Raw genomic sequence first — 23950 nt, forward strand, 5'->3', positions numbered from 1 at the left:
TGACCACAAAGTCCTCGCTCACCAGAAATCCTCCACACACATGATGACCCGTTTTGTTTTGCAGTGAGACCATGTACTGCATTGAGTTCTCAGGTGCCTTTTCCCCATGTATGATGTCACTCCCATGGACTACAATAATGGATTCAGAAATCAGTCTAGATATATTTTAGTTAGAGAGTAAAAGTCAGAAGATTTCTTACCATTTTGTCCAAGAGATGTCACAATGTGGAAAAGCAGCAATGTACCCATGCCGTGCATGGTGCCACCACTTATGGGTTGTGCTTGTGAGAAAATTAGGCTGAGGTTTTTATAGCATATTGCTCCACTAGCTAGACTCATTATCTAAAATCTAGATAATTTTTTTACCACATTGGCCGACCTATAGGCCCCCATCTTGATGTTTCAGATAAGAGTTTTAGTCAGTTCTTCTGACTAAAACTCTATTGGTTGGAAACTTAGATAACTCAGTCTTCATGCCACTTAACATTTCAAATGATCTTTTAGTTTTACGTCTGTATTAACAAAGCATTCAGCTTTTTGGTATTTATGATCTCTTTAGCAAGTTTTTGCACTAATATGCCTCCACATATCACTGCTTTTCTATTTTACATTCCAGCTTTTTGCTAAATTGGTTTTCAGCTTTTTATAAATAGGATTTGTTCATTTTTGTAGTCATTCATTTGCTTTTGCTTATGCGGGAACTGGACAACAGATACATCTAAAGGTCTCATCTCACCACAGTGAACCTCTTGTTAGTGCTTTGTGTATTTTTGGCCTTGGAATATGTGTCCAGCACTTGTTAAGCATCAATAGTGTAAGGACAACAATTTGAAAAAAAGATGTATAGTCAAGTACTCCCTTAGAGTCACCAACAGGTGGCAGTGTAGTAATGAGGATATATCCTGCCTTCTCGGTAAACTTTTTGCTGGATTTTCCCACTGTTTCCCAACCCTGGTCCTCAAGGCACACTGCCCTGTATGTTTTAGGTATTTCCTTGCTTCAGTCCAGCTGATTTCAATCGATGACTAATTAACAGGAATTTGATGAACTGCAATCAGTTGAATTAGGCACATTAGAGCTGGGAAACCTCTAAACATGTAGGACAGTGTGCCTGGAGGACCAGGGTTGGGAAACCCTAAATGGTTGAAATACTTCAAGATGTCACATCAATCCATCTCATGTTTGTATCTTTTATATGCTGAGTGGAAATCACAATCACATATCTGGTCTATTAAGGGACATTGTGGTGACAAATTTATCTCCTTTAAATTTGTCACCACAAATTTAAAGGAGATACTAGTTTGTTGATAAAATCAGATTGAAGCTGTTTTCTGTCTGATTGCTGTTCATTCCTCTGCCTGTGTTCTCATTCAACAATAGTATAAGGATGATGCAGGGTAACAAACCCATAAGTTAACCTCCTGTCTCAAAACAATGTATGTCAGTTTAAATTTTAAAGATGGCTCACAATCTGAGCCATCTTTAAAATAGCTTCTTGTGACCCAGAAGACAAGTCCTAGAAAATAACTCGCTCCTTTATAAGAGGAATAAAGGACCAGAGACATAAGCTGCATTTTCATCACAAATGTATGCAAAACATTGTCTATATTCCACGGATGCTGAAAAATCCCTCAAATTACCTCATTTCATAAAAAGGGACCTTTTAGTTTTGGTTTCTATCACATCCAGAGAACTCTAATGCACTACAACCTGCTCTGCACTATGCCTCTCACTGTGCTAGATGTTAGGTTGTTGTGGAATAAAGTTTAAATTAAACATTTTTGAAATTGTTGGACAAAATCAAAAGAAACAAAGTTATTTACAAACAGAACAAAATTACACTTACTGTTTACAAACCAGGTAGGTACATATATTTCTGTAATATGATCAAAAAACTTTAGTGGGGATCAGCTGTAATGTAATCAGGCAAGCATGATGTAAGACTACTGGTTCAAGTAATCGTAAAGGGGTCTGAGTATATCTGTAGTTAAGAAGGAAGGCTCATGGTCGTAGGAAGGAGGTCCTGATATAAGTTTCTCTGTAGAATGGTTGGACTAAACCTTGAACATATGAGGTGCTCTTTCATCTGTCGGATGCTCAAAGTAGAGGACCTTCAGTTTTCTATCAAAAGGAGCCAGTTGAGGTGATTTAGGCATCTGATCAGGATTCCTCCTGGGCCTGCTGACAGCAGCAGCACAGCCAAAGCTAACCAGCACCCAAAAGCCACAAACAGTGGTCAACGTTTCAAAACGAGCAACATTTTGGAATATGGACCTCAAAATCGAGAAAGAGGCCCACAATCATAAGTCATCCTACTTTTAACAAAGATGTCATACTTTTACCAAAATCCACATGGAACATGTAACCCACTGTTACGACTGGCTCAAGGTCATAACAAAACGGGAGACCATGCAGGGGTTAAAGTGTATAAAAATGAATACAGGTCCTTCTCAAAAAATTAGCATATTGTGATAAAGTTCATTATTTTCCATAATGTAATGATAAAAATTAAACTGTCATATATTTTAAATCAGGGGTCACCAACTCCAGTCCTCAAGGGCTACCATCCTGCAACTTTTAGATTCACCTCTGCTCCAAAATGTCTGAATTCCCTCACCAGCATTCATTCCTCTCTGCAATAGGCTGGAAACGAGCAGTTTATTTGATCCAGGTGTGTTTGAGCAGAGACGCATCTAAAAGTTACAGGATGGTAGCCCTCGAGGACCGGAGTTGGTGACCCCTGTTTCAGATTCATTGCACACCAACTGAAATATTTCAGGTCTTTTATTGTTTTAATACTGATGATTTTGGCAAACAGCTCATGAAAACCCAAAATCCCTGTCTCAAAAAATTAGCATATCATGAAAAGGTTCTCTGAAGGAGCAATTAACCTAATCATCTGAATCAACGAAGTAGCTCTAAACACCTGCAAAAGATTCCTGAGGCTTTTAAAAACTCCCAGCCTGGTTCATTACTCAAAACCGCAATCATGGGTCAGACTGCTGACCTGACTGCTGTCCAGAAGGCTATCATTGACACTCTCAAGCAAGAGGATAAGACACAAAGAAATTTCTGAACGAATCGGCTGTTTGCAGAGTGTTATATCAAGGCACCTCAGTGGGAAGTCAGTAGGAAGGAAAAAAGGAGGCAGAAAACGCTACACAACGAGAAGAGGTGACCGGACCCTGAGGAAGATTGTGGAGAAAGGCCGATTCCAGACCTTGGGGGAAGCAGTGGACTGAGTCTGGAGTAGAAACATCCAGAGCCACTGTGCACAGGCGTGTGCAGGAAAGGGGTTACAGATGCTGCATTCCCCAGGTCAAAAATCAAGCCACTTTTGAACCAGAAACGGCGGCAGAAGCGCCTGACCTGGGCTACAGAGAAGCAGCACTGGACTGTTGCTCAGTGGTCCAAGGTACTTTTTTCGGATGAAAGCTAATTTTGCATGTCATTCGGAAATCAAGGTGCCAGAGTCTGGAGGAAGACTGGGGAGAAGGAAATGCCAGTAGTCCAGTGTCAAGTACCCACAGTCGGTGATGGTCTGCGGAGCCATGTCAGCTGCTGGTGTTGGTCCACTGTGTTTTATCAAGGGCAGGGTCAATGCAGCAGCTATCAGGAGATTTTGGAGCACTTCATGCTTCCATCTGCTGAAAAGCTTTCTGGAGATGAAGATTTCATTTTTCAGCACAACCTGGCACCTGCTCACAGTGCCAAAACCACTGGTATTACTGACCATGGTATTACTGTGCTCAATTGGCCTGCCAACTCTCCTGACCTGAACCCCATGGAGAATCTGTGGGATATTGTGAAGAGAAAGTTGAGAGATGCAAGACCCAACACTCTGGATGAGCTTAAGGCCGCCATCGAAGCATCCTGGGCCTCCATAACACCTCAGCAGTGCCACAGGCTGATTGCCTCCATGCCATGCCGCATTGAAGGTTGCAAAGGGATTCCTGAACAAGTATTGAGTGCATAACTGAACATAATTATTTGAAGGTTAACTTTTTTGGTATTAAAACACTTATTTTATTGGTTGGATGAAATATGCTAATTTTTTGAGACAGGGATTTTGGGTTTTCATGAGCTGTATGCCAAAATCATCAGTATTAAAACAATAAAAGACCTGAAATATTTCAGGTGATGTGCAATGAATCAAAAATATATGACAGTTTAATTTTTATCATTACATTATGGAAAATAATGAATTTATCACAATATGCAAATTTTTTGAGACGGACCTGTATTTAACAAAAACAATGGATTGTGGATATCAGTATCAGTGGTGTAATGCAAATGCTTGGATGTGTTGTATGAGTGCATATGGAAGTGTTGAAGTGCAAAAACAAAGACAAACGCAAATGTGCAAAAAGGAGGGAAGCTGAGGCCTGGCAACAAACACCATAAGTGTCAAGTGGACGCTGAAGGCGATCCAGAAGACGGAGACAGCCAGGTTCAAGTACTCTGCGCTCCAAATTAGCAAATCAGCAGCACCTGTAAAGGGGAGGAGCACAAAGACAGACAACAAGACCTGCAACCCAGGCCCACAAGGCCCAGCGCCGTAACACCCACAAGAAAGGTTACTTCAAATACCCTTGATAGTTAGTAGATGGCAGGTAAGTTAAGTTATTTCAATGACTAATACCAACACTACACACTTAAAAGGGATGTTGGGCCTGATCAGAAGATCATGAATTTGTGGGAGCCTAAGTGTGAGCAATAACAGAAGAAAGCACATAGTGTCTATGAGGAAAGAGCAGAATTTAATATAGGGAATATTGTGGATCTAGGTTTACAAATAAACAAAATTTGAACGCTTTTGAAAAATAAAATAACCCAATATTTTTAATCCTTTCAAAGTGTCTGTCAAATGTAGGTTTCAATGTTTCACTGTTGGTGACCATTCATTCGATCCTTTGGGCTGGGCTCGCCAGATTTAATTTTTCCTCGTCTGAAGACAGGTCAGAGATGGAGCTCATTAATGAACTGTAGGTGGCATAGTTTGTCACAAGAGTCACATGTTTGGTTCACTGTGGACATACTATCAATAGTCTCTGGTTGGGCGGCTATCAGTGGACTCTGGTGGTATTGTTGAGGATTGGATAATCCTAGGCCTTCTGGTTGGTAGGTAATTTGAATCCTGTATCAATGAATTCTGGTTTCCTCTCGCTGTTACGATAAGTTCATGTCATAACTTGTCTGACTAGGAATGGTAGTGCTATGATGACTGGAAGCTAATGGGGCGTCCAACTCCATAGAGCTTTCCTCGGAGACTGTGTGGTCAAGCGCAAGAGGAAGGTCTGATGGAGGAAGGACTGATGGTCTAAAGCACATTGACTTTCCCTTGAATAGCTTGTGAATCATGAAGCCATTGAGTTCTTGGCTGTCCCGCAACCTTGGTTGCACAAGATTGTAGCTATGTGGCATCAAAAGTTCAGCACTTGTCTCCTCAGGAAATATGTCCTTAAAGGCCTCCTTAATCTCAGAAATGTCTGTTCTGCAGTCCCATGACTTATTCATCTCCGAGGCACTTATAATGTATTCATTTTCACTTCTCTTTGTTTTGTGTTTACAGATGTCGTTTGTAACCAAGTGTTCAAAACACAAGTGAGAATGAATAAATATTGTATTGATTTAATATTGTATTCTACAATGAGATTAAAAAGAATAAGTAAATATATTTCATGTCTTATTCTACAATAAGATTTAGAAAGTAATAGAGTTAAAAAATAACTTCAAAAATATATGTAAAAAGTGCTAAAAGCTGTAAAAACTATGCAATACGCCTTTAGTGATCGTTTTTAATGATGGCTTAAACAACCAATAGCTTGCGCAGTCTGAATTCACATCAGCCAATAAGATTGATTGTCCCGCCCCTTTCACTGCAGCGGTGAGATTTTTCATCAGACAGCGTGAGGGGTCAGAGCTGACGGTTGCTCCCGCTTATATCCCGGAAGATCTTGTAAAATTCGATGAAGAATCTTGAAATCGGTAAGTAAAATAATACTAAAACAGCTTTGCAAAATATTTCAAAAATAGTAAACCCGCTTTTATTAAATCCCATAAACCTTCTGTTGTGAGTGGCTGAAGGCCGGAAATCCCATGTAGCGTAGTGTAGCATCGGTGAGTGATTGCTCCGTTAGCATGTAACTCAATAAATTAACCAAAAAGTGGCTAAAATCCTACCTGATCAAAGCCAATACAATATTGTAAGGTTTTGTATTATTACTGTTGTCTGTTTTTAATTGAACTCATTTTTTTATGAGCACATGTTTTAATATTTTAATAGTGCTAATTCAGTTCATGTTGCTGTAATGTGCTTTTCTATTAGCATTGCTAGGAACTTTCTTGCTGTCCTAAATAGGTCGGAGCTAATGTATGCTTCCAATCCAGAGACAACTGGATCACTTCCAGATTTGGATGGCCATAAAGGCCAGTCTTCAGAGTGAGGTGGTTTCTGACGAGCCAAACCCAAAATCTGCGAAGGAGGTTCGTCTTAAACTTGCATCTCAGTTTGATACTAGCCAAACATGTCAAATTAATATCAACAAGTCATCAGTACTGGATGGAGCACTGTGAGGTTTCATACGACTGTCCTACAATCCCAGGTACCAGATGTCCATCAAGTTTTTTGACGATTTAGGATTGAAGAGGCTGTGGACCTTGGTGGTCCATAAAGAGTATTTTTACCTTTGTTAATGGAAGCCAAAGCATAGTCACCAATGTTTGAAGGCGAGATGGAAACCTGAAGTCAGCTCTTGACAGTTCAGCTCTCTGAGGGGATCAATATTTTATTGCTGCAAGTTTGGTAAACAGGGGTCCTCTACCAGGATTCGTTTCATCAGCTTTGTATTCTCAACTCGGAGGTGGTGCCTCTGCTGTGAAGCCTGCATTAAGTGATAGTGCTGATAACGATCTCTATGACAAGGTTCAAAAGGTGTCAGAGTGCATATCTGTCAAAGAGCTGATAAATGCCACTGAACCACTGCATGACCATCTTGCAAATTCTGAATATCTCAGGCAACTCAAGAGGGTCAAAAACAAACATCTCCTGGTTCAGAATATTCTCATGTTTCAGGTGGTCTATAGTGACGGGAGCATTTGAAAGATTTAGGAATGGACTGGAAACTCTTGGGGTACTGGATGCAATCACAATGAACCCAGAAACTTTTAAACCCTTTATGTGTCACGAATAACCCCCCTTCTCCCTGCTGAAATAATGGAACAACTTTTCAACATCCGTCTGTCTGCTGTGGGAAGCAACAAGAGAAGAGCAGAGGAACGCACAGTTACATTTTGGAGAGATTACCTTCAAGATGTCGAAGAAGGAGGACCGTCCAAACTTGGCAAAATACTTGCCTTTGCAACAGGTGCAACTATCATTCCTCCGGCTGGGTTTTCTCCCCAGCCTTCAATTGAGTTTTTGCATGAGCAGTCCATCCATCCAAGTCGGCAACTACCTATGGCTAACACCTGCATCCACCCCCTGAAACTACCAATGCTGGAGACATATGATCATTTCAAAGAAAGTATGGATTTTGCATTAGGAAACACGCAGTTTTAGGAGAGAATTAGTTGGGGTTTTTTCTTGTTTTTTTTTTCTTTTCTTTTTATTCCCAGCATATCTTAAGAATGATTTAGTTCAAATCAAGATTCTTTTTTTAAAGAAGCAAAAAAACGGAAAAGGATTTCCAGCATGTCCCTCGAGGAGGATGTCCCGGGGCAGACTCAGAACTGACTCCATAAACCATATATATAGTACGTGGCAGTCCCCCAGACCCAAGAAAACACGGAGAGCTTCGACGGGTGCAGTAGATTCGTATTTACTTCTTTCAAAACCAAGTTGTTGAAGTGCACTGAATACACCGTGGTTCAAATACACCGGGAAAACTAAAAGAAAAGAAAATACATTTTGCTTAAGTGCTTTTGTTTGACACAAAACATGAATACATTATAATAATAATAACACTAACTTAAACTTATAGAGCTCTAAACATATACCTCACTCCGCTGTCCAAGGGCTGCAAATTTATGGCGGTAAAGTCAGTGCTGTGCTACCTTTAGCCTGTTTACTTGGTTCTGAAGAATGTGCTACAGTCCAGAATCATTAAGATGAAGAATATCCTCTTCCTCTTGTCCGTGGGATATTTCAGCCCAAAGTGCTGACTGACAAGAGGCTAGCAACACTTCCTCTTATTTTACAGTTTAAATGAAGGCACTAACTCAACATGAACCAAACTACAACGCTCCTACTGGGTACTATGGGTAATAACCTACAATCGCCACATAAAACATGGAACAGGCATTTAAATAGAAATAATATATATATATATAAAAAAAATCACCACTTTTAGCATTTGATTGCATTTTGCTTTATTTCATAATTCTGTTGAATACCAGAAGCTGACAAGCTGATAATTAATTTAATCAATAAAAAAAATGTCTCCTTAGCTTTGGTTTCTATCACATCCATCTCATTTCCCCCTCTGCACTGTTCCTGATCAGACTATTCTCTATGTGCCAGATGAGAAAAATGCTGTTTAGTCCCCTACGTAAAGCACCACATTGTGGAATACAGTTTCAATTCTGAGGCAAGTGTAGGGATAGACTGTGTGACCCATAGGTAATTAGATATAACTACCTATGGGTCACATAGGTAGTTATGGCCATAGGTATTATGGTCACATAGGTAGTTATGGCTAACTACCTATGGCTTAGTTAGCCATAGGTAGTCCTCATTGGGGCCTCAATGAGGACTGGGGCCACATTGAGCATGACCAATGACCTTTGATGCATGTCTTCCTTCTCTCTCATTACCTGCTTTCCTATCTGACCACTCTCAAATGAAGGACACTAGAGCCAATAAAATATTTTAAAAATTACATATTTTTGAAATACTTGGGGAAAAAAAGAAGGAAAGTTATTTACAATATAGAAATTTTGCACACTGTTTAAGCACTAGGTAGGTCCGTACGTTTCTGCAAAATGATCCAAACATTTTAGTGGGTTTCAACAGAGCTGTACTGGAACATGTAGTCCACAGGTATGAGAGAGGAGTCATGACCAAAGGAAGGAGGTCCTGAATATAACCATCTGATATGAGTTTCCTCTGTAGACTGGTTGAACAAACCCTTAAGAGATGAGGACCTCTTCCATTCATGAGAAGCACAAAGAAGAGGACCTGACTATAAATACTATGTATATTTCTCTCAATACATATATACATTTCTTTTGATAAATAAAAAAGAGGGTGCATTTTGATTGCATTTTGCTTTATTTAACAAATTGGTTGAATGCCAAAAGCTGACAGAGGCAATGGAATGAAATGAACAACTTTCTGAGCAGGAAGACCTTCTGCAACAAGTTTACTACACACATTTCTTTGTATTCATAACGTTGTTGATCCACGGAAGATATTTGGATATGTCTGTGTAGACGTTGGGTACATCTGGGTATTTGCAGTTGAAATTTCTGTTGAATGACACGACACCCACAGCTACCCCGTCACACACCAGTGGACCACCAGAATCACCCTGTAATAATACTACCAAGCTTTAGTTTTGAATTGACCAAATTATTTTGTTGCATGTAAAAGGTCAACATGACTTACCTGACAAAATCCTTTGTCTGTGTCGTATCCACCAGCACAGATCACATTTGAAGGAAAGGAAGACCCCCATATCTCCCGACAGAGTTGTGGATTTAAGATCGACACATTCACCACTCTCAGGTCATCCACCATAGGAAAGTTGGTTCCAGTTTGACCCCATCCAGCTACAGAGCAGATCTGACCATCTCTAAGGTTTGCTTTGGAAGACGTTGGAAGTGGAATTATTTTCACCCTGTTATTTAGCGGAACTTCTTTGGACAACTAAAGATGCACAAAAAGACAAATACTAACTTAGATCTTTATAAAACTACCTCCACATTAAATCAATAAAATACACATTAATAGGTGTGCACCAAATGTCACATTGCATGTTGCTTGTATTGGTATATACTTACTTTAAGGAGCATGATGTCAGCACCAAATCCAACGGATTTATAAGTCGGGAATTTGCAGAAGTATTCAATATTCAGGCTCATGTAATTCTCCGATAGCTTGTGGGTTCCCAGAACAACACGCTTAGGTTCACTGAAAAATTAAATGTTAAAATTCTTATGAGGGGGGACATTTTTATGGTCATCAATAAGAAACAGACGTAGAAGAGGAACTCACTCTTCAGCACAGTGTGCAGCAGTGACCACAATGTCCCCCCTGACCATAAATCCTCCACACACATGACCCCATTTGTTTTGCAATGAGACCATATACTGCATCGAGTTGGCTGGGGCTTTTTTCCCATGTATGATGTAACTCCCCTGGACTGAAAAATACAGGCAAAGATTAGCAATTGGCTCAGTGAGACAGTTGGAGAAAGACAATCGGGTTACTCTCTTACCAGTTTGTCCAAGACATGCTAGAACATTGAAAAACAGAAATGTAGACAAACGGTGCATGATGCCAGCAGATCCAACTTGTGGTCAAAGGATTGTTTATCTGGGCCTTTTATACAGCTGTTTGGTTTACAGGCAGTCGTTATCTACAGCAATCTGTTTTTTTTTACACCCACATCCGTCAAAGTAACCTGTTTTCAACCAGTATTATCTTTTTTAGCCCTCACCAGTCTGAGTCAAGTTTGACTCAAACTGAATGAGTTTCTTGTGAACTGTTACATTCATGAGATTATCATCTTTGCTGGTTTGCTTAGAACCTTTCTCCCACTTTAATTCACAGCTGATTCTTTGGAACTCTGCAAATTTCAAACAGAGCCATTTTCTTAGATTCTCACAAATACATTTGTGGTTTAGACTACCATCAAACCAAATCATACTGCTGCATAATTAGTAAGTAAATCTGTGCCATTTATTTCACCACTAACAAAATAATAATTACAAACCTGACATAATTTTATTTTATCTCATGGAAAAATTGTTATAATTATACATTCAAAAAGCCAATCAGTCCATTCTCTCTCAACCAATATGATTCTTCACCGGCATTTGTTGATTAAACCAACATGTTATGAACCAAACTAACATAAATTGGAGAAACAACAAAGGACAAACTAATTACCTTGACTGATGAGACAAAAAATGTGTAAAATAAAAGGGAAATGTTCATTAACCTTTTTAGTATTGATGAAGCCCAAAATAGCAATGTATTTTATTTAATCAGAATTTCATGAAATCTTGCATGAAAATATCTCGAGTTAATTCTTTTTTTAATGTGTCAGTAGATTTTTAATGTGTCAACAGATTTACTTTCACAAGTGGAGCATTATGGATTTTGCTACTTGGTAAATAAAATAGAACTTTATTTAAGGACAACTGACTTAAGAACACAGATGAAAAAGAAAGGAGGAAAGAAAGGGAGAAATGTGAGGGAAGGGTTTGAAAGGAAAGGAGTTAGGGAGAGAAATAAGCACAAAGAGAACACAAGTCAAGATCTTCAAGTCTTCCTGTAAACCTGCAGAGAAAACAGAAAAAACAAAACCAAGGAAACAATGAGCAACATAATGATAAAATTTAGAACATCATTGGAAAGTAGATGGTAATACAAGACGTATTTAGTGGGAACCACGGCCCAACTGGGAGTGTATCTGACAAGCATCTGAATCTGAACAATTGTGTGTTCTTTGCTTTATTAATTTGTCTGGTTTAAGATGAAAGGTGGGCTTAAAGTTATCTCTCTTTTACATATGTTCCCTCCCAGTTGGAAACTAGTAGTGAAACTTTCATGGATGTGTCAGTTCTAGCCTTTTAGACTTTCAGGACTTTTCTCTATAATCTGCTGGTCGTTTATTTAGAACATCATAGGCCAAAGGCTAAGAATATGTAAAATAGTCTTTAAAGGTATCTTCTAAAATCACACCATTGCCAAAAGAGCATATAAAATGCTTTAAGACTCAAAAGCTCTGGATAATGCAGCACGGATGGTAAAAGAGATCTGCATTGAAAGAAAATGTGGTAAAACCATGTACAAGGATGGCTTAGCAATAATTGTAAAGTACATTTGGAAGCTTGCACCCAAAATAATCTCCTACCAGACTTTCTCTGGCAGATTCATGTGTGCTGCAACAGGAAAGCATCTAAAAATGCAGGATACTGGTCCATGAGGACTTCGTCGAACACCTCTTACCTAGAGGCTGCATTGGTGTACTTGCAAATCCACACATTACTGTAATCTAATATACTGTACCATATTAACACTGGGATGCCAGAAATTTCAGATTTCTATTTGACAAAAATCATGGACCATTTTCCTCCCTCTTTAGAACAGAGGTAACATTGTGAATTTACTTGAGTCAACCTAGTTATAACATTGATTTCAGCAGTATGTGTTGCAGGTACCTCCCACCATGACTCAAATCAGTAACAGAAACAGCACACCCTTAACGGTGTGAAGAAGTTATTTTGTTTATGGTGTTTGAAAATGAAAGAAACAGCTGACGATATTCGAAAGCGTTTTGTTTTATTCAGCTGAAGAGCAGAAGAGGATGACATCGACCTAAATGGAAGCCACAACTTAACCGCCCACATGCCATGAGCTGGAACAATGCTTCACTCTAAAGATTTGCACAACCACATTTCTTTTCCTTCACAGCGCAGTTGAGCCACTGATGATATATAGAAACTTCTGTGTAGATGTTGGGTGTATTTGTCCAGAATGTCCCACGAGGAGGACGTCCCAGGGCAGAACTGACTCCATAGACAATATAAACAGTATAATACTCTTGTTAAATATATACTTATATGTTTCTGTTGAGAAATAAAAAAAATCTCACTTTTAGCATTTAATTTCATTTTGCTTTGCTTTATTTCATAATTCTGTAGAAAACCAGAAGTTGACAAAGGCAATGAAATGAGATGAACAACTTTCTGAGCAGGAAGACCTTCTGTAACAAGTTTGCTACACACATTCCTTCGTTTTCATAACGTTGTTGATCCACGGAAGATATTTGGATATGTCTGTGTGGACGTTGGGTACATCTGGGTAGTTGCAGTTTAAATCTCTGTTGAATGACACGACACCAACAGCTACCCCGTTGCACACCAGTGGACCACCGGAATCACCCTGTAATAATACTACCAAGCTTTAGTTTTGAATTGACCAAATTATTTTGTTGCATGTAAAAGGTAACATGACTTACCTGACAAAATCCTTTGTCTGTGTCGTATCCACCAGCACAGATCACATTGGAAGGCAGGCCACCCCATTTCTCCCAACAGAGTTGTGGATTTAAGATCGACACATTCACCACTCTCAGGTCATCCACCATATGATGGCTGGTTCCAGTTTTACCCCATCCAGCTACAGAGCAGATCTGACCGTCTCTAAGGTTTGCATTGGAAGACGTTGGAAGTGGAATTGTTTTCACCTTGTTATTTAGTGAAGCTTTCCCAGACAACTGAAGATGGACAAAAAGACAAATACTAATGCAGCTATTTTTTTAAATAATTTGACTAAAAATAAAATAATTTAAAATTATTTTCCTCATCTGTAACTCCATACTGGTAAATAGCATGTACTTGTGTAATGTTTAAAATAATCTAGAGAACTCCAAAATTCTTCTCTCTACATTCAGAGTGTCATAATTTTCTTCAAAACATCTGCACAATTGATGAACGGAGACTGAACTTTCACAATTAAAAATTTGCACATCTGGGTGTGCTGTGGTGACACAGGGGTTACACACAACCCATGTATGGAGGCCTCAGTTCTCGACGCAGCTGTCGCAGGTTTGATTCCAGCCCTGGTGACCTTTGCCGTATGTCTTTCCCCCCTCTCTCATTACCAACTTTCCTGTCAATTAACTATCAAATAAAGGCCACTAGAGCCAATGAAACCTTTAAAAATATTTTTTTGCACACCTTGATCTTCTACTACCTGATCCTAAGAGCAAAGGTTTAAATGGTGATTGAATTGTGTGAGTAGTTAAACTTCTCTAAACACTACAATGGCACTCTTCCTCCTTTGTTTTGCTCCAGAATATTTACACATGCTAAATATTCATAAGAACATTTAGTACGTCTATAACGTATTAGTCTAAAATGTTAAAATTAGTTATAATGGTGTAATCATATTAGATTATTATTTTTTGTTTACCATTATTTATAAAGGTGACATCACTGCAATCTTTTATGTGGGTTGATATAAAAGTCAATATGGGATTTGGGAAAAATTATAAAAAATATCAATACTCGTCTGTAACTCCATATAGCTGCTGCTTGCTACTACAACTGCTAGCGATAATAATTTTGTTGCTGATTATATTTATGGTGCAGTACAACTGATTTATGCTGGATCGTAATACGTTTGTACATAAGTAAAATGTAAGACAAACACTTTTAACACAAGTGTGACAATATTAATAACTGATGAGTTTCTCCACAGTAACCATACTGAAACTTGTGTTATGGACCTTTCATGAACACATACTTACTTTAAGCAGCATGATGTCATTGCCAAGTCCAACATTTTGGAAAGTTGGGAATTCGCAGCTGTACTGAATGTTTCTTTTTTTTACATTTGAACTTTTGATATTATGATTTCCCAGGACAACCAGATCGGGTTTACTGAAAGTATTAACAGTAAAGAGGTTATTACATACATTTGCAACAAATGAACTCTACTGTTAGTGGGATGCAACAATAGAACAAGGAGTCAGACTCACGGATTATTGCAGTGAGCAGCAGTGACCACAAAGTCCTCACTGATCAGAAATCCTCCACATACATGTTTTCCATTGCTCTGCACTGAGACCATGTACTGCATTGAGTTTACAGGAGCCTTTTCCCCATTTATGATGTGACTTCCATGAACTAAAGAGGAAGATAAAGGACAAAACCAGTTCAGAGGCCTGCTTTAGTTATTTATGGATAAAAATATGTGGACTTCTCACCTGTTTGGCAGAGAAATGTCAGCACCAGGAGACGCTGGACTTCCTTCAGTCTGAACATGATGCCAGTCAAGCTTGTTCTAGCTGTGTCGTAGTTTGTCAAGCTGACCTTTTTATATCGTAGTTTCCTTTCCTTGCACGTGCTATTATCTATGGGAATCTATATTAGCTTCACATCTTACCACATCCCCCTTAAAAGCACACTGTAGCTCGACAACGAGAATTATCTTTTACAATCTTTGAATACTCAGAAGTCAATGTACTACGAACATGAGAAACGTTTCTTGCCAGCCTTCTCCACATTTTTAAGCATCACAATGCTTTAATGTCATTGCCTATCCCTTTTAGGTTGTACTTTCATTTTTCTTGTTCACATGTTTATAAATGCCACCAAGTTAAAGTGATGTTATTTAAAAATCTATAGTTTTTCATTGAAATGCAACACAATTTTCATCAGATACAGTTTGTTCACTCAGTTGTACACATTGCCAGTAGTGGGTGGTGCTATAGCTATATTTAGTCACTTACTATAAGATAGTAACTTTCTGAAAACAATGTACTAACAAAAGTAGTTTTACTGCACCAATTTTTTTCCCCTTCAACTTGAAAACGATTACTTATGAAGAAAATTCATTCTTATGTGACTGCAATTGCTGGCTACTCCACTAGAAATTATAGTTGACTTTTTAACCAAAAATTGCAGCATACAGAAGCATTTAATTGTTTCTAGAGATTCTCCCGGTCTGTCTATAAGACAGGCAAACAAAACAGAAAACAGTACATATTGTCACTGGAACTACTTTTCAATATTCCAACGTGCATACATTACCCACTGTGGTTTAAAAGATTTTTTTATTTTTTTATATATCTAAAAAGAAGCAAACATTTCTTTTTGCTGGCTTCAGGAAAGTAACTTTGTTTATGGAAATAATTTGACATCTTTCACAGAAAAACATTGCTTTTTTTTCTTCTTTCACTCAGTGTATCAATATAGCCTGGTTCCCACGTGAAAACAAGTTTTAACTCCGTATTTGACCTCCAGCTCTGAATTGTCCATCCCTCTCACACTCATACAACTTAGCTTTTATCCAGAACTTTATCAAGCTTAGATAAGAAACTGCAGCTTGTTATACACATGCAAAAATATATCGGAAAGTCAAGTCATAATATAATTTAAATTTAGATTCAAAAAAGCAATGTGAAATTATTGTTTTCCTGTCACACCTTCCTTAATCTGTTCATCTACCATATCTTATTGTGCACAGGTTCCTGTTCCTGTTTGCTCTCACCATCTTACTTTTTAACATTTTGGAAGATTTTGATTGCATTTTTTTGGATGAAAACAATGAAAAAGATTCGAGGTTCTGTTACTGAGTGATAGATGCCATATCCACCAGCACTGACTGCGCTGGGAGAATTATCATAATTACATATTCATCTGTTCAACACTGAGGGAATGACATGAGAAATGGACATTATGTACAGGAGATTATGTAACTACCCTGTCAACTGCAACAGACACATTACACTGGTAAAAATATAATTTCATTTCGCACTGATCTTGCGTTTTCTATGCCTTTAAATCATTGAACAGTCAAAGACTGCACAACAGAAACACTTACTCAATTCTTAACTGATAAATGGTGATATTTTGTTAAAGGTTACAAATGTGGTCCAGGGTGGGAAGGCTATGTCATGAACTCATGATTCATTACTGATCACAAAACATACCCACACTGCTCATTCTTTCTAAAGCCTAACATCAGTCATAATGTCGTCTCAGCAGTGCGGTTAATCGTACTTCTCTTGCTTAAACGGTAAAGTTTTTTTTTTATTTTTTTTTTTACGTGTGCTTTTTGCTTCTTGGTGTAAGATAATGTAAATGTAAATATGTTTATTCATTTGTACCTATGTATGTGTGTATTTACTGCTGGTTGACTATGAATTGCACCGTAATGGAGCTGTAGTTTTAAAGTTTAGACAAATATTGTTTTGTTTATCAGGCAAATTTAACCATTTCATTTTCCTTGCTGAGGTAAAGTAATTATTTGTTGCATCTTGCATTGTCAAAGTGATGACATTCGCACATGTCTCTGTTTTATTTGAAAAATAGATTAAATGTCTTTGGTGGGGAGGTTCACCAGGCAAATATTTTTATTTTGTCTGCATTTTTTTTCAATCTCACTCCCATGGACTTAAAAATATTCAAAAGGCAAATACTAGGACAAGAGTTTATTCAACATCTTGAGATTAAAGCGGCACATTAGCAAAACTGCCACAATTTCTGCTTCAATGTACAGTGACAGTGAAAAAAAAAGAATTATATACATTTCTTTTCATTCACAACTTTGTTGAGCCAATGAAGATATTTAGAAATATCCGTGTAGACGTTGGGTAAATCCGGGTAGTCACAGTTGAAGCCTCTGTTGAATGACACAACACCAACAGCTCTTCCATTGCACACCAGAGGGCCACCGGAATCACCCTGCAAAGATCAAGGATTTAACGTTTGACATTTATCACAATGTTTAGACTATTATTTCTGATCAAAATACAAGAAGCAGACCTGACAAAATCCTTTATTTATATCAAGTCCACCAGCACAGATCACATTGTGAGGAAGGAGATTGTCCCATTGCTTCTGGCAGGTTTGTTGGTTTATGATTGCCACGTTCACCATTCTCAGGTCATCACTATGATCAGTTTGCTCAGTTTTACCCCATCCGGCCACAGAGCATTCTTGATTATCTCTTAAGGAACTCTCAGAAAAAGGAAGGGGAATTGTTTTCACGCCATTGTTTAGAAGAACTTTCTCAGACAGCTGAAAAGACACAAAAAAGGAACATTAAGACTTTTTAACCTGTTTTTTTGGCAAATCCAGAGATATTTGTGCTTTGCTCAGCATACTTACTCGAAGAATCATGATGTCTTTGCCATGTCCTGGGTCCTCGTACCCCTGGGGCTTGCATGTGGAATTGATGCTCACTTTTTTTATCTTTGAACTCTTGAGGTTGTGGTCTCCCAGAAGAACGTATTTCAGTTGACTGAAATTTTTGTAATTAAAAGTTTATTTCAAAACCAGTTTTGGCTCAACAGTCAAGCAGAAAATACAAACAGAAGAATAAAGAAAACTCACTTTTCACCACAGTGTGCTGCAGTGACCACATATTCCTCATTGAGCAGGAATCCTCCACATTCGTGACCTACATTGCTTTGCACTGAGACCATGTACTGCATCGAGTCCTCTTGGACTTTTCTCCCATGTATAATCCTATTCCCATAGACTGTGAAAATATTCAAGAGGCAAAGATTAGGATGAGGCTTTATTCAGCATCTTAAGATTAGATGTCAAGCCAAAGTCTCTTACCAGCTTGTCTGAGACATGACAGAATGCTGAGCAGCAGGAAATAACCCATGCTCTTCATCATGTCAGCCAATAAGGCGTTAGGTTTTTGGAAGGTGAAGTTGCTGCTTTTATGCAAAAGTTTGTGCCTAATGTTTGCATATCTGAGGCAATCTTTACACCACATCCCCTTTCAGAATACGCTAACAAGTTTGTAACTGTGTAGTACTTTGTGATATTTGAACTTCTGTCAGTCTGATGTAAATCAGTTAATTGTCTTGAGGATTTCTCACATTTGGTCACGTTGATTCGCCTCTTGTCCTGTCTTTTATGCTTTGTTCTACTTAGTTTTGATATTGCGTATTTGGACTTTTAGATGATTATTTCCAAATCCAAACCATTTTTACTCCACAGACTTTCTCTCTGTACACCCTGTCTGAACTAGCTTGACCATCTTTTTTTTTTTTTCCTGCTTCTTCACTATTGGCCCGGCTTTTTGCGTTAAAATGTCAAAAATGTCCTGATCATGATTATTATTATTTTTTTAATACCAATCCATGTAATTTGAGAATAGACACCAGGCGATGCTGAGTTACAGTCCAATAATGTTTTTAAATGAATAAACTCAGAATTCTGAATCTTTATTTTGCTGTGAAAGAACGCCACATTTTATTAGTGTTTTAGCTCACCTCTTTTCAATGATGCTCTTGACATGAGCGTTCTTGATGACCACAAGACGACTTAAATGAAGGTCGTGCCTGCAAGACTTTTGTAATATGTTTTAGGAAATCTCTGCTGTTTTGTTAATTAAAGGCTTTTTAACAGCTACTGATAAAAATGAAAGTTTACCTACACTTTATTAGAGCATTTTCTGTTCACTTAAGCAATTTAAATTCAGGATGCTAATTGTTAGCTTCTCGGTATTCCAACTACTGACCTTTTTATGCCTTCCAGCAGCTCACAAAGCTTAGCTAATAGCTGTTTTTCTGTTTGATGAGCAATGCTTCAATGCTAGATTTTTTAAATAATTATTTACACTGTCAAAAAGCATCTTGCAAGTCTTTACACCATGATCAGTCTGGATAATGCTACAAAAGATGACATCTTAGCTCTGCAGCCACGGCTTGAACGCTGGTATCGGTTCATCTTTACATGCAGACTGCAAAGCAATATCTGACAGGAAGCTTATTTTAGCACAGCTCTCTGATCTTCTTTTGTGATGCATTGACAAAAAGAGCTAAGCAAAGTAAAAAAGGGACAGCTAATAGTGCTGCTGTTGATTTGTTAACTGATAAATTCATAATTCATTTGTATGTCATGCTTTCATACTCAGTGCATAAAAAGTTAAGCACAACAGTTTTTTATGAAAAAATCTGTCAAGATTACGCCTACTCTGAATCTACGACAAAGACTTATTTACTTAATATTCAAATTCAGTAAGTCTGTTCAATTCTTATTTCCTTGTTAGTTCTATTTTTACGCATACCTTAATTTGTGGACTAATTTATTGTGGCATAGCACTTCAGTCTCCATTTTAGAAAATGCCCACAATAATGCTGTGGATACATAAAAACGTGTTTTTTCTGCATAGAATTGTTTGGTTGTTACCAACATATTATGAGAATTTCAGGTCCAGCCTGATTAGAAGTAAATTTACTGAGAAAAGTGTATGTAATATGTATTTTCTTTGATACATTAACTTCACTATATGCTCAAACTACATCGCCAAGTGCATAAACCACATAGACCAAGCTTCCGGCATCTTAATTCCAGCAAATAGAAAAAAAAAAAAAATATCACTGGTAGAATATTCTGAGCTCTGGTTATATATGTAAATCACCCATATGGTAATCTCTTGGTTAACCAAAAGTTCTGAACAACTTACTTTTTTTTTTCCAAGTGAGTGATATGGGTTTATTCAAATCTAACCACAGTGCACCAAAAAACACACCTGTGAAACATGGAGTCGTGGAAGTGTAAATGGTTGTTTTCTGTTCACTGAAACTATAACAAGCTTCAAGTTGTAAAACTTTCACATTTTCTATGATGCAACTTGCTTCACATGAGACAGAATCTAATTTTGTTGTTCTTGCATTTAAAATCTAGACTTCGAGCACCTTCTCAATACCAACCATAAGATGGCATAAAATAAAATTATACCAACTGGAAAATCGCCATTCTTATTAAGTATAAATCTAATTCCTTATGTGTTTTAGTAGAAACCACCAATATGAAACCCAGCAGAGCTTTTAAGACATTTTATTTAATCTTCTATTAAAGGAAAAAAGAAACACTCATGCATTATAAAACATGTATCCATGCTGTAAAGCTCTTATTTTACTTGAGAATCTTTTTAAAGTAAAATGGCTGCCAATACATGGCATCTGTTTAGATGTTAAGCATGTTTGAGTAGCCACAGTTTTTCTCCGTGTTGCAAGTCACAACACGGATTTCCACTTTTTTAAAGATCCACCTGAATCAGAAGAAAACAAAGTTCATCGGGTTCATGTGTTCGTTAAAACTTTACAGAAGTTGTTGCTTTGTGTAAAAATACAGATACGTCTGCAGCTTTAAATAGCCCACAAAATCTGAGCAGAAAGACGACTCTGCTATGTCTTTCAGTTTCACCTGACCCCTTTCTAGCTGGAGTCGGCTGCACTCTCTTTGGTTGCACTTTCAAGAAAAACACGACGAGGACTTTAATAAATAAAACAAGCTTGCATTGAGAAGCGTAACATCATTGATAGATTTGACTGTCAATGACGTTCAAATCACTGAACGTCATTGACAGTCAATCTTTATAGGGCTGTGCATCTTCAACAAGGATTGTCAAATTAATGAAGACGTTGTCATTTAATTTGAACTAGATGTACGTTATAAAACATTTATGTACTGTAATTCCATAAAACTCACTGTTTATTACAGTGTGCAGCCATGGCCACATAAATGAGGGGTATTATGTACTTTTCAGCTATGTAGTGCCACTTTACATCACAATCAAGTAACTATGTTACCTTCAGTTGTTATAAAATATTGAATATATCAAACATAACTTCAAATTGCTACTGATCTCAGTCCCTCTGCTGGTGCTGCAAAAAAAGATGTTCTGACGAATAATTACTAGATTTCAATGTTTTGTCAGAAAATGACAGAAGTGTGAGAAGATGAAGACGCATTAAGTCCTGCAGCGTCTTCATCAATTTATCATTATACTGATGCATTATCAGAGGGTTGAAAAGTTATATAAATTATTAACGTGCGTCATTACAGACCCTCTCTGTGATCACTGTGTACTTGTGGTCTGAGTAAATGTGGTGTAGGGTAAACGGATGTGGGCGGTTATGGTTAAAAACACATATAACAGGAAAACTTAACTCATTACTCGCTATGTTACTTTGCCCTTTTTTTTTTTTTTTTTTACCTTTTGCATGGAATGTTTTCTCTCTCCAAAACTTCTTGCACGTCTATTGAATAAAATTATAGTCCTACATGTCCAGCTTTCTTTTCTTTTTCTTTTTTTTTTTGCAGTGATGTTGCATCAAAGCCAAACAAAACCATTGTGCTGCATTGCATTAACTTTGTATTTTTGAAGCCTTAGCACTAGCTAAGCTCAAACTTTACCACTTGCTAAAGCTTTTTTAAAATCTTCTATTCATTATCGCTGTTTGCAATGACATCACAAAACGTACAGAAAGGTCGACTGGAAAGAAACGAGTACAACCATGTAGTAATATCCAAGAAAACAAGTATTAAAAGTAGTAATCGAGAGAACAGTGGGTGGTTTTCAAAGAAAATGTGATATTTGATCAATGCACTTTATCCATAAAAATCTATACCAAACATTTGATACACTCAGATCTGCCTTTTGTTCTCAATGAAGCTGACCTGTTGAGTAACAAATGTGTCGGTGGCCTGCACATTGGAAAACATGGATTTTAGTACAGGCAAAGTAAATCTCTTTTGTGGCTGTCTTTTCATTTGAAAATCTGCAACTTGTCATTAAACTACATCAGAGTAAATGTGTATTCAATGCGCCTAAAATGAAAAATTCACTCTTGCTGACTGTGTTTCATTTTTTGGCAATTTAACTTTATGGACTAATGCAACATACTAGTTGTCCAAAGAAGGACTCTTCATGTATTAATGAACATCACAGCCAACCCTGGAAATCTTTTACATGAGATTGAGCAAAGTGTTTTCAGTCAGAGGTCTACGTTTCACCGCTGCGGTATTGATCACTGCAGTAGATTCTTTCTATCCACAATCATCCCCTAAGAACAACAACTTCTTGAAAAATTGCAATGACTTCAACTTCCCCCATTGGGATTAATCAATAATTTATGAACCCCATACTTTTTTAATACCACCAGACTGTCTTCACCTTGATAACTCCTGTTTATTAATGCCTATTGGTAAAATATGTTTTCCATCTACTATCTTTGTCTCTGATTGCCATAGTTGGTCATATTTCAGAAATGTAATTTTCTCTCGAAAAAGCCCAAACTTTGTGGCATTTCTATAGTAGCAGCTTCTGGTTACCGCTCTATTTTTTAAGCTCTCCAGAACAATAGAGAGGTCATTGGCTGACGTATTGTTGCAACACGCTATACCTGACACCTAAACTCTGAAGCACCATTATGACTCATTCTGTCTTTTCTCTGAAAACAGATAAGGATCTCAGCAATGACCTACTTTTAGAAAACAGGCCAAATCTGTTTAAACCCTATGAAACTCTGGAACTAAGAGTTTCAAATTGCATTTGCAGTCATGGGGCTGAGATAGTGATAAGATGGTTATGTAATTCCTCCAACATCGTAACTGTGTCCTTGTGAAATGAAATCTGCAAACTACAGAGATGGATTTTTTTTTTTAAGATAGATTCTGTTTAGTTATTACTACTTGTGCAGTTGTAACATGTTGTTGAAATCTGTCATCTTTTTATGAGGAAAAACGAAGAAATCCTCAATCAACTTGTACTAAAAATCTTCAGATTACAGAATCCAGTATTGCAATAAACATTATTAGCATTCCACATGTTCAAGAAAGACTTCTCTAAGATTTGTTACTGCTTTATAGCAAAACAGGATTTATGTTATTCTGGTAAAGTGACACTGGCAGAGGCTGCCGTCTGCATCAGTCCGTCTGCATCAGTCGGCCTGTGTCCGTCTTTCTAATCACTTCATCTGTATTTTGAAACAGCCACTAGACTGAAAAAAAGCACAAGATTAAGTATCTGCAGTGACTACAAAAGTAGCAGTGGCAAAAGTTTACTCCATCCTTGGCAGACTTAGTCTGATCTGGCAGCCTCACTAAGCGTAACTTTATTTCAGTAACTCAGACATTCATTTGACAAAACAAGCTTAGGAATGCCCTCTTGTGAAAGTGTAGATGAATGACAGCCACTGATGAAGCGCCACATATATCACATATGTTCATGTTTTGAGGTTTACTTTTTTTTATTATTTGTTGATATCCGCTCATCAAAGGTGGTACATATGTTTCAAACATGAGACAGATGGGGACTGAATAACACCTCTCTGTGTTCTGTAAGCAAAGTAAAGCTTTATCCTTTATGTGTGTTTTAGCAACTTTAGTACAAGAAAACATGCAAGTTTGCATACAACATCCCTGCAGGAGGACTTCATGTTTTTCTATTGTAATTTTTCAT

The 23950-nt window shown here is 37.7% G+C and overlaps 4 protein-coding genes across 4 annotated transcripts in view; all 4 read right to left on the reverse strand.

The window, feature by feature from the left end:
• Positions 1–278, reverse strand: part of LOC103149852 (kallikrein-13-like) — a 3798-nt gene extending 3520 nt beyond the window's left edge. The window contains exons 1-2 of the mRNA XM_007569202.2: positions 201–278; positions 5–129 (exon numbers count right to left, since the gene is read on the reverse strand). Of these exons, the coding sequence (XP_007569264.1) occupies positions 5–129; positions 201–258 (183 nt within the window). The 5' untranslated portion in view covers positions 259–278. The remainder of the gene's footprint in view (positions 1–4; positions 130–200) is intronic.
• Positions 279–8864: 8586 nt separating this feature from the next.
• LOC107838294 (duodenase-1-like) lies at positions 8865–10756 on the reverse strand. Its single transcript, XM_016680222.1, has 5 exons — positions 10440–10756; positions 10217–10364; positions 10003–10132; positions 9608–9868; positions 8865–9530 (listed from the first exon to the last, which is right to left on the reverse strand). Exons 1-5 carry the CDS (start codon positions 10495–10497, stop codon positions 9366–9368), a joined length of 762 nt encoding a protein of 253 aa, XP_016535708.1. The 5' UTR covers positions 10498–10756; the 3' UTR covers positions 8865–9365.
• A 1738-nt stretch (positions 10757–12494) lies between these two features.
• LOC103149854 (duodenase-1-like) lies at positions 12495–15020 on the reverse strand. Its single transcript, XM_016680218.1, has 5 exons — positions 14943–15020; positions 14715–14862; positions 14484–14616; positions 13191–13448; positions 12495–13114 (listed from the first exon to the last, which is right to left on the reverse strand). The coding sequence occupies exons 1-5, from the start codon at positions 14998–15000 to the stop codon at positions 12950–12952; spliced, it is 762 nt and encodes a 253-aa protein (XP_016535704.1). The 5' UTR covers positions 15001–15020; the 3' UTR covers positions 12495–12949.
• A 2136-nt stretch (positions 15021–17156) lies between these two features.
• The window catches only part of LOC103149855 (trypsin-like), an 8452-nt gene continuing 1658 nt past the window's right edge, over positions 17157–23950 (reverse strand). The window contains exons 5-8 of the mRNA XM_007569204.2: positions 18076–18223; positions 17851–17983; positions 17506–17760; positions 17157–17424 (exon numbers count right to left, since the gene is read on the reverse strand). Coding sequence (XP_007569266.1) covers positions 17260–17424; positions 17506–17760; positions 17851–17983; positions 18076–18223 — 701 coding nt within the window. The 3' untranslated portion in view covers positions 17157–17259. The remainder of the gene's footprint in view (positions 17425–17505; positions 17761–17850; positions 17984–18075; positions 18224–23950) is intronic.

This window comes from Poecilia formosa, unplaced genomic scaffold (genome assembly GCF_000485575.1).
Source record: "Poecilia formosa unplaced genomic scaffold, Poecilia_formosa-5.1.2 Scaffold237, whole genome shotgun sequence".
In the NCBI taxonomy this organism is placed as follows: Eukaryota; Metazoa; Chordata; class Actinopteri; order Cyprinodontiformes; family Poeciliidae; genus Poecilia; species Poecilia formosa.

Bases quoted from the DNA above. Each gene is read 5' to 3' on its own strand.
- LOC107838294 (XM_016680222.1), bottom strand. From the start codon at position 10,497: ATGCACCGTTTGTCTACATTTCTGTTTTTCAATGTTCTAGCATGTCTT. The intron at 10,133-10,216 runs GTGAGTTCCTCT...TTAATTTTTCAG, and splicing joins GCTGCACACTGTGCTGAAGA to TGAACCTAAGCGTGTTGTTC. The intron at 9,531-9,607 runs GTAAGTCATGTT...GTATTATTACAG, and splicing joins CAGACAAAGGATTTTGTCAG to GGTGATTCTGGTGGTCCACT.
- LOC103149854 (XM_016680218.1), bottom strand. From the start codon at position 15,000: ATGTTCAGACTGAAGGAAGTCCAGCGTCTCCTGGTGCTGACATTTCTC. The intron at 14,617-14,714 runs GTGAGTCTGACT...TAATACTTTCAG, and splicing joins GCTGCTCACTGCAATAATCC to TAAACCCGATCTGGTTGTCC. The intron at 13,449-14,483 runs GTAAGTATGTGT...GTCCATCTTCAG, and splicing joins ATGACATCATGCTGCTTAAA to TTGTCTGGGAAAGCTTCACT.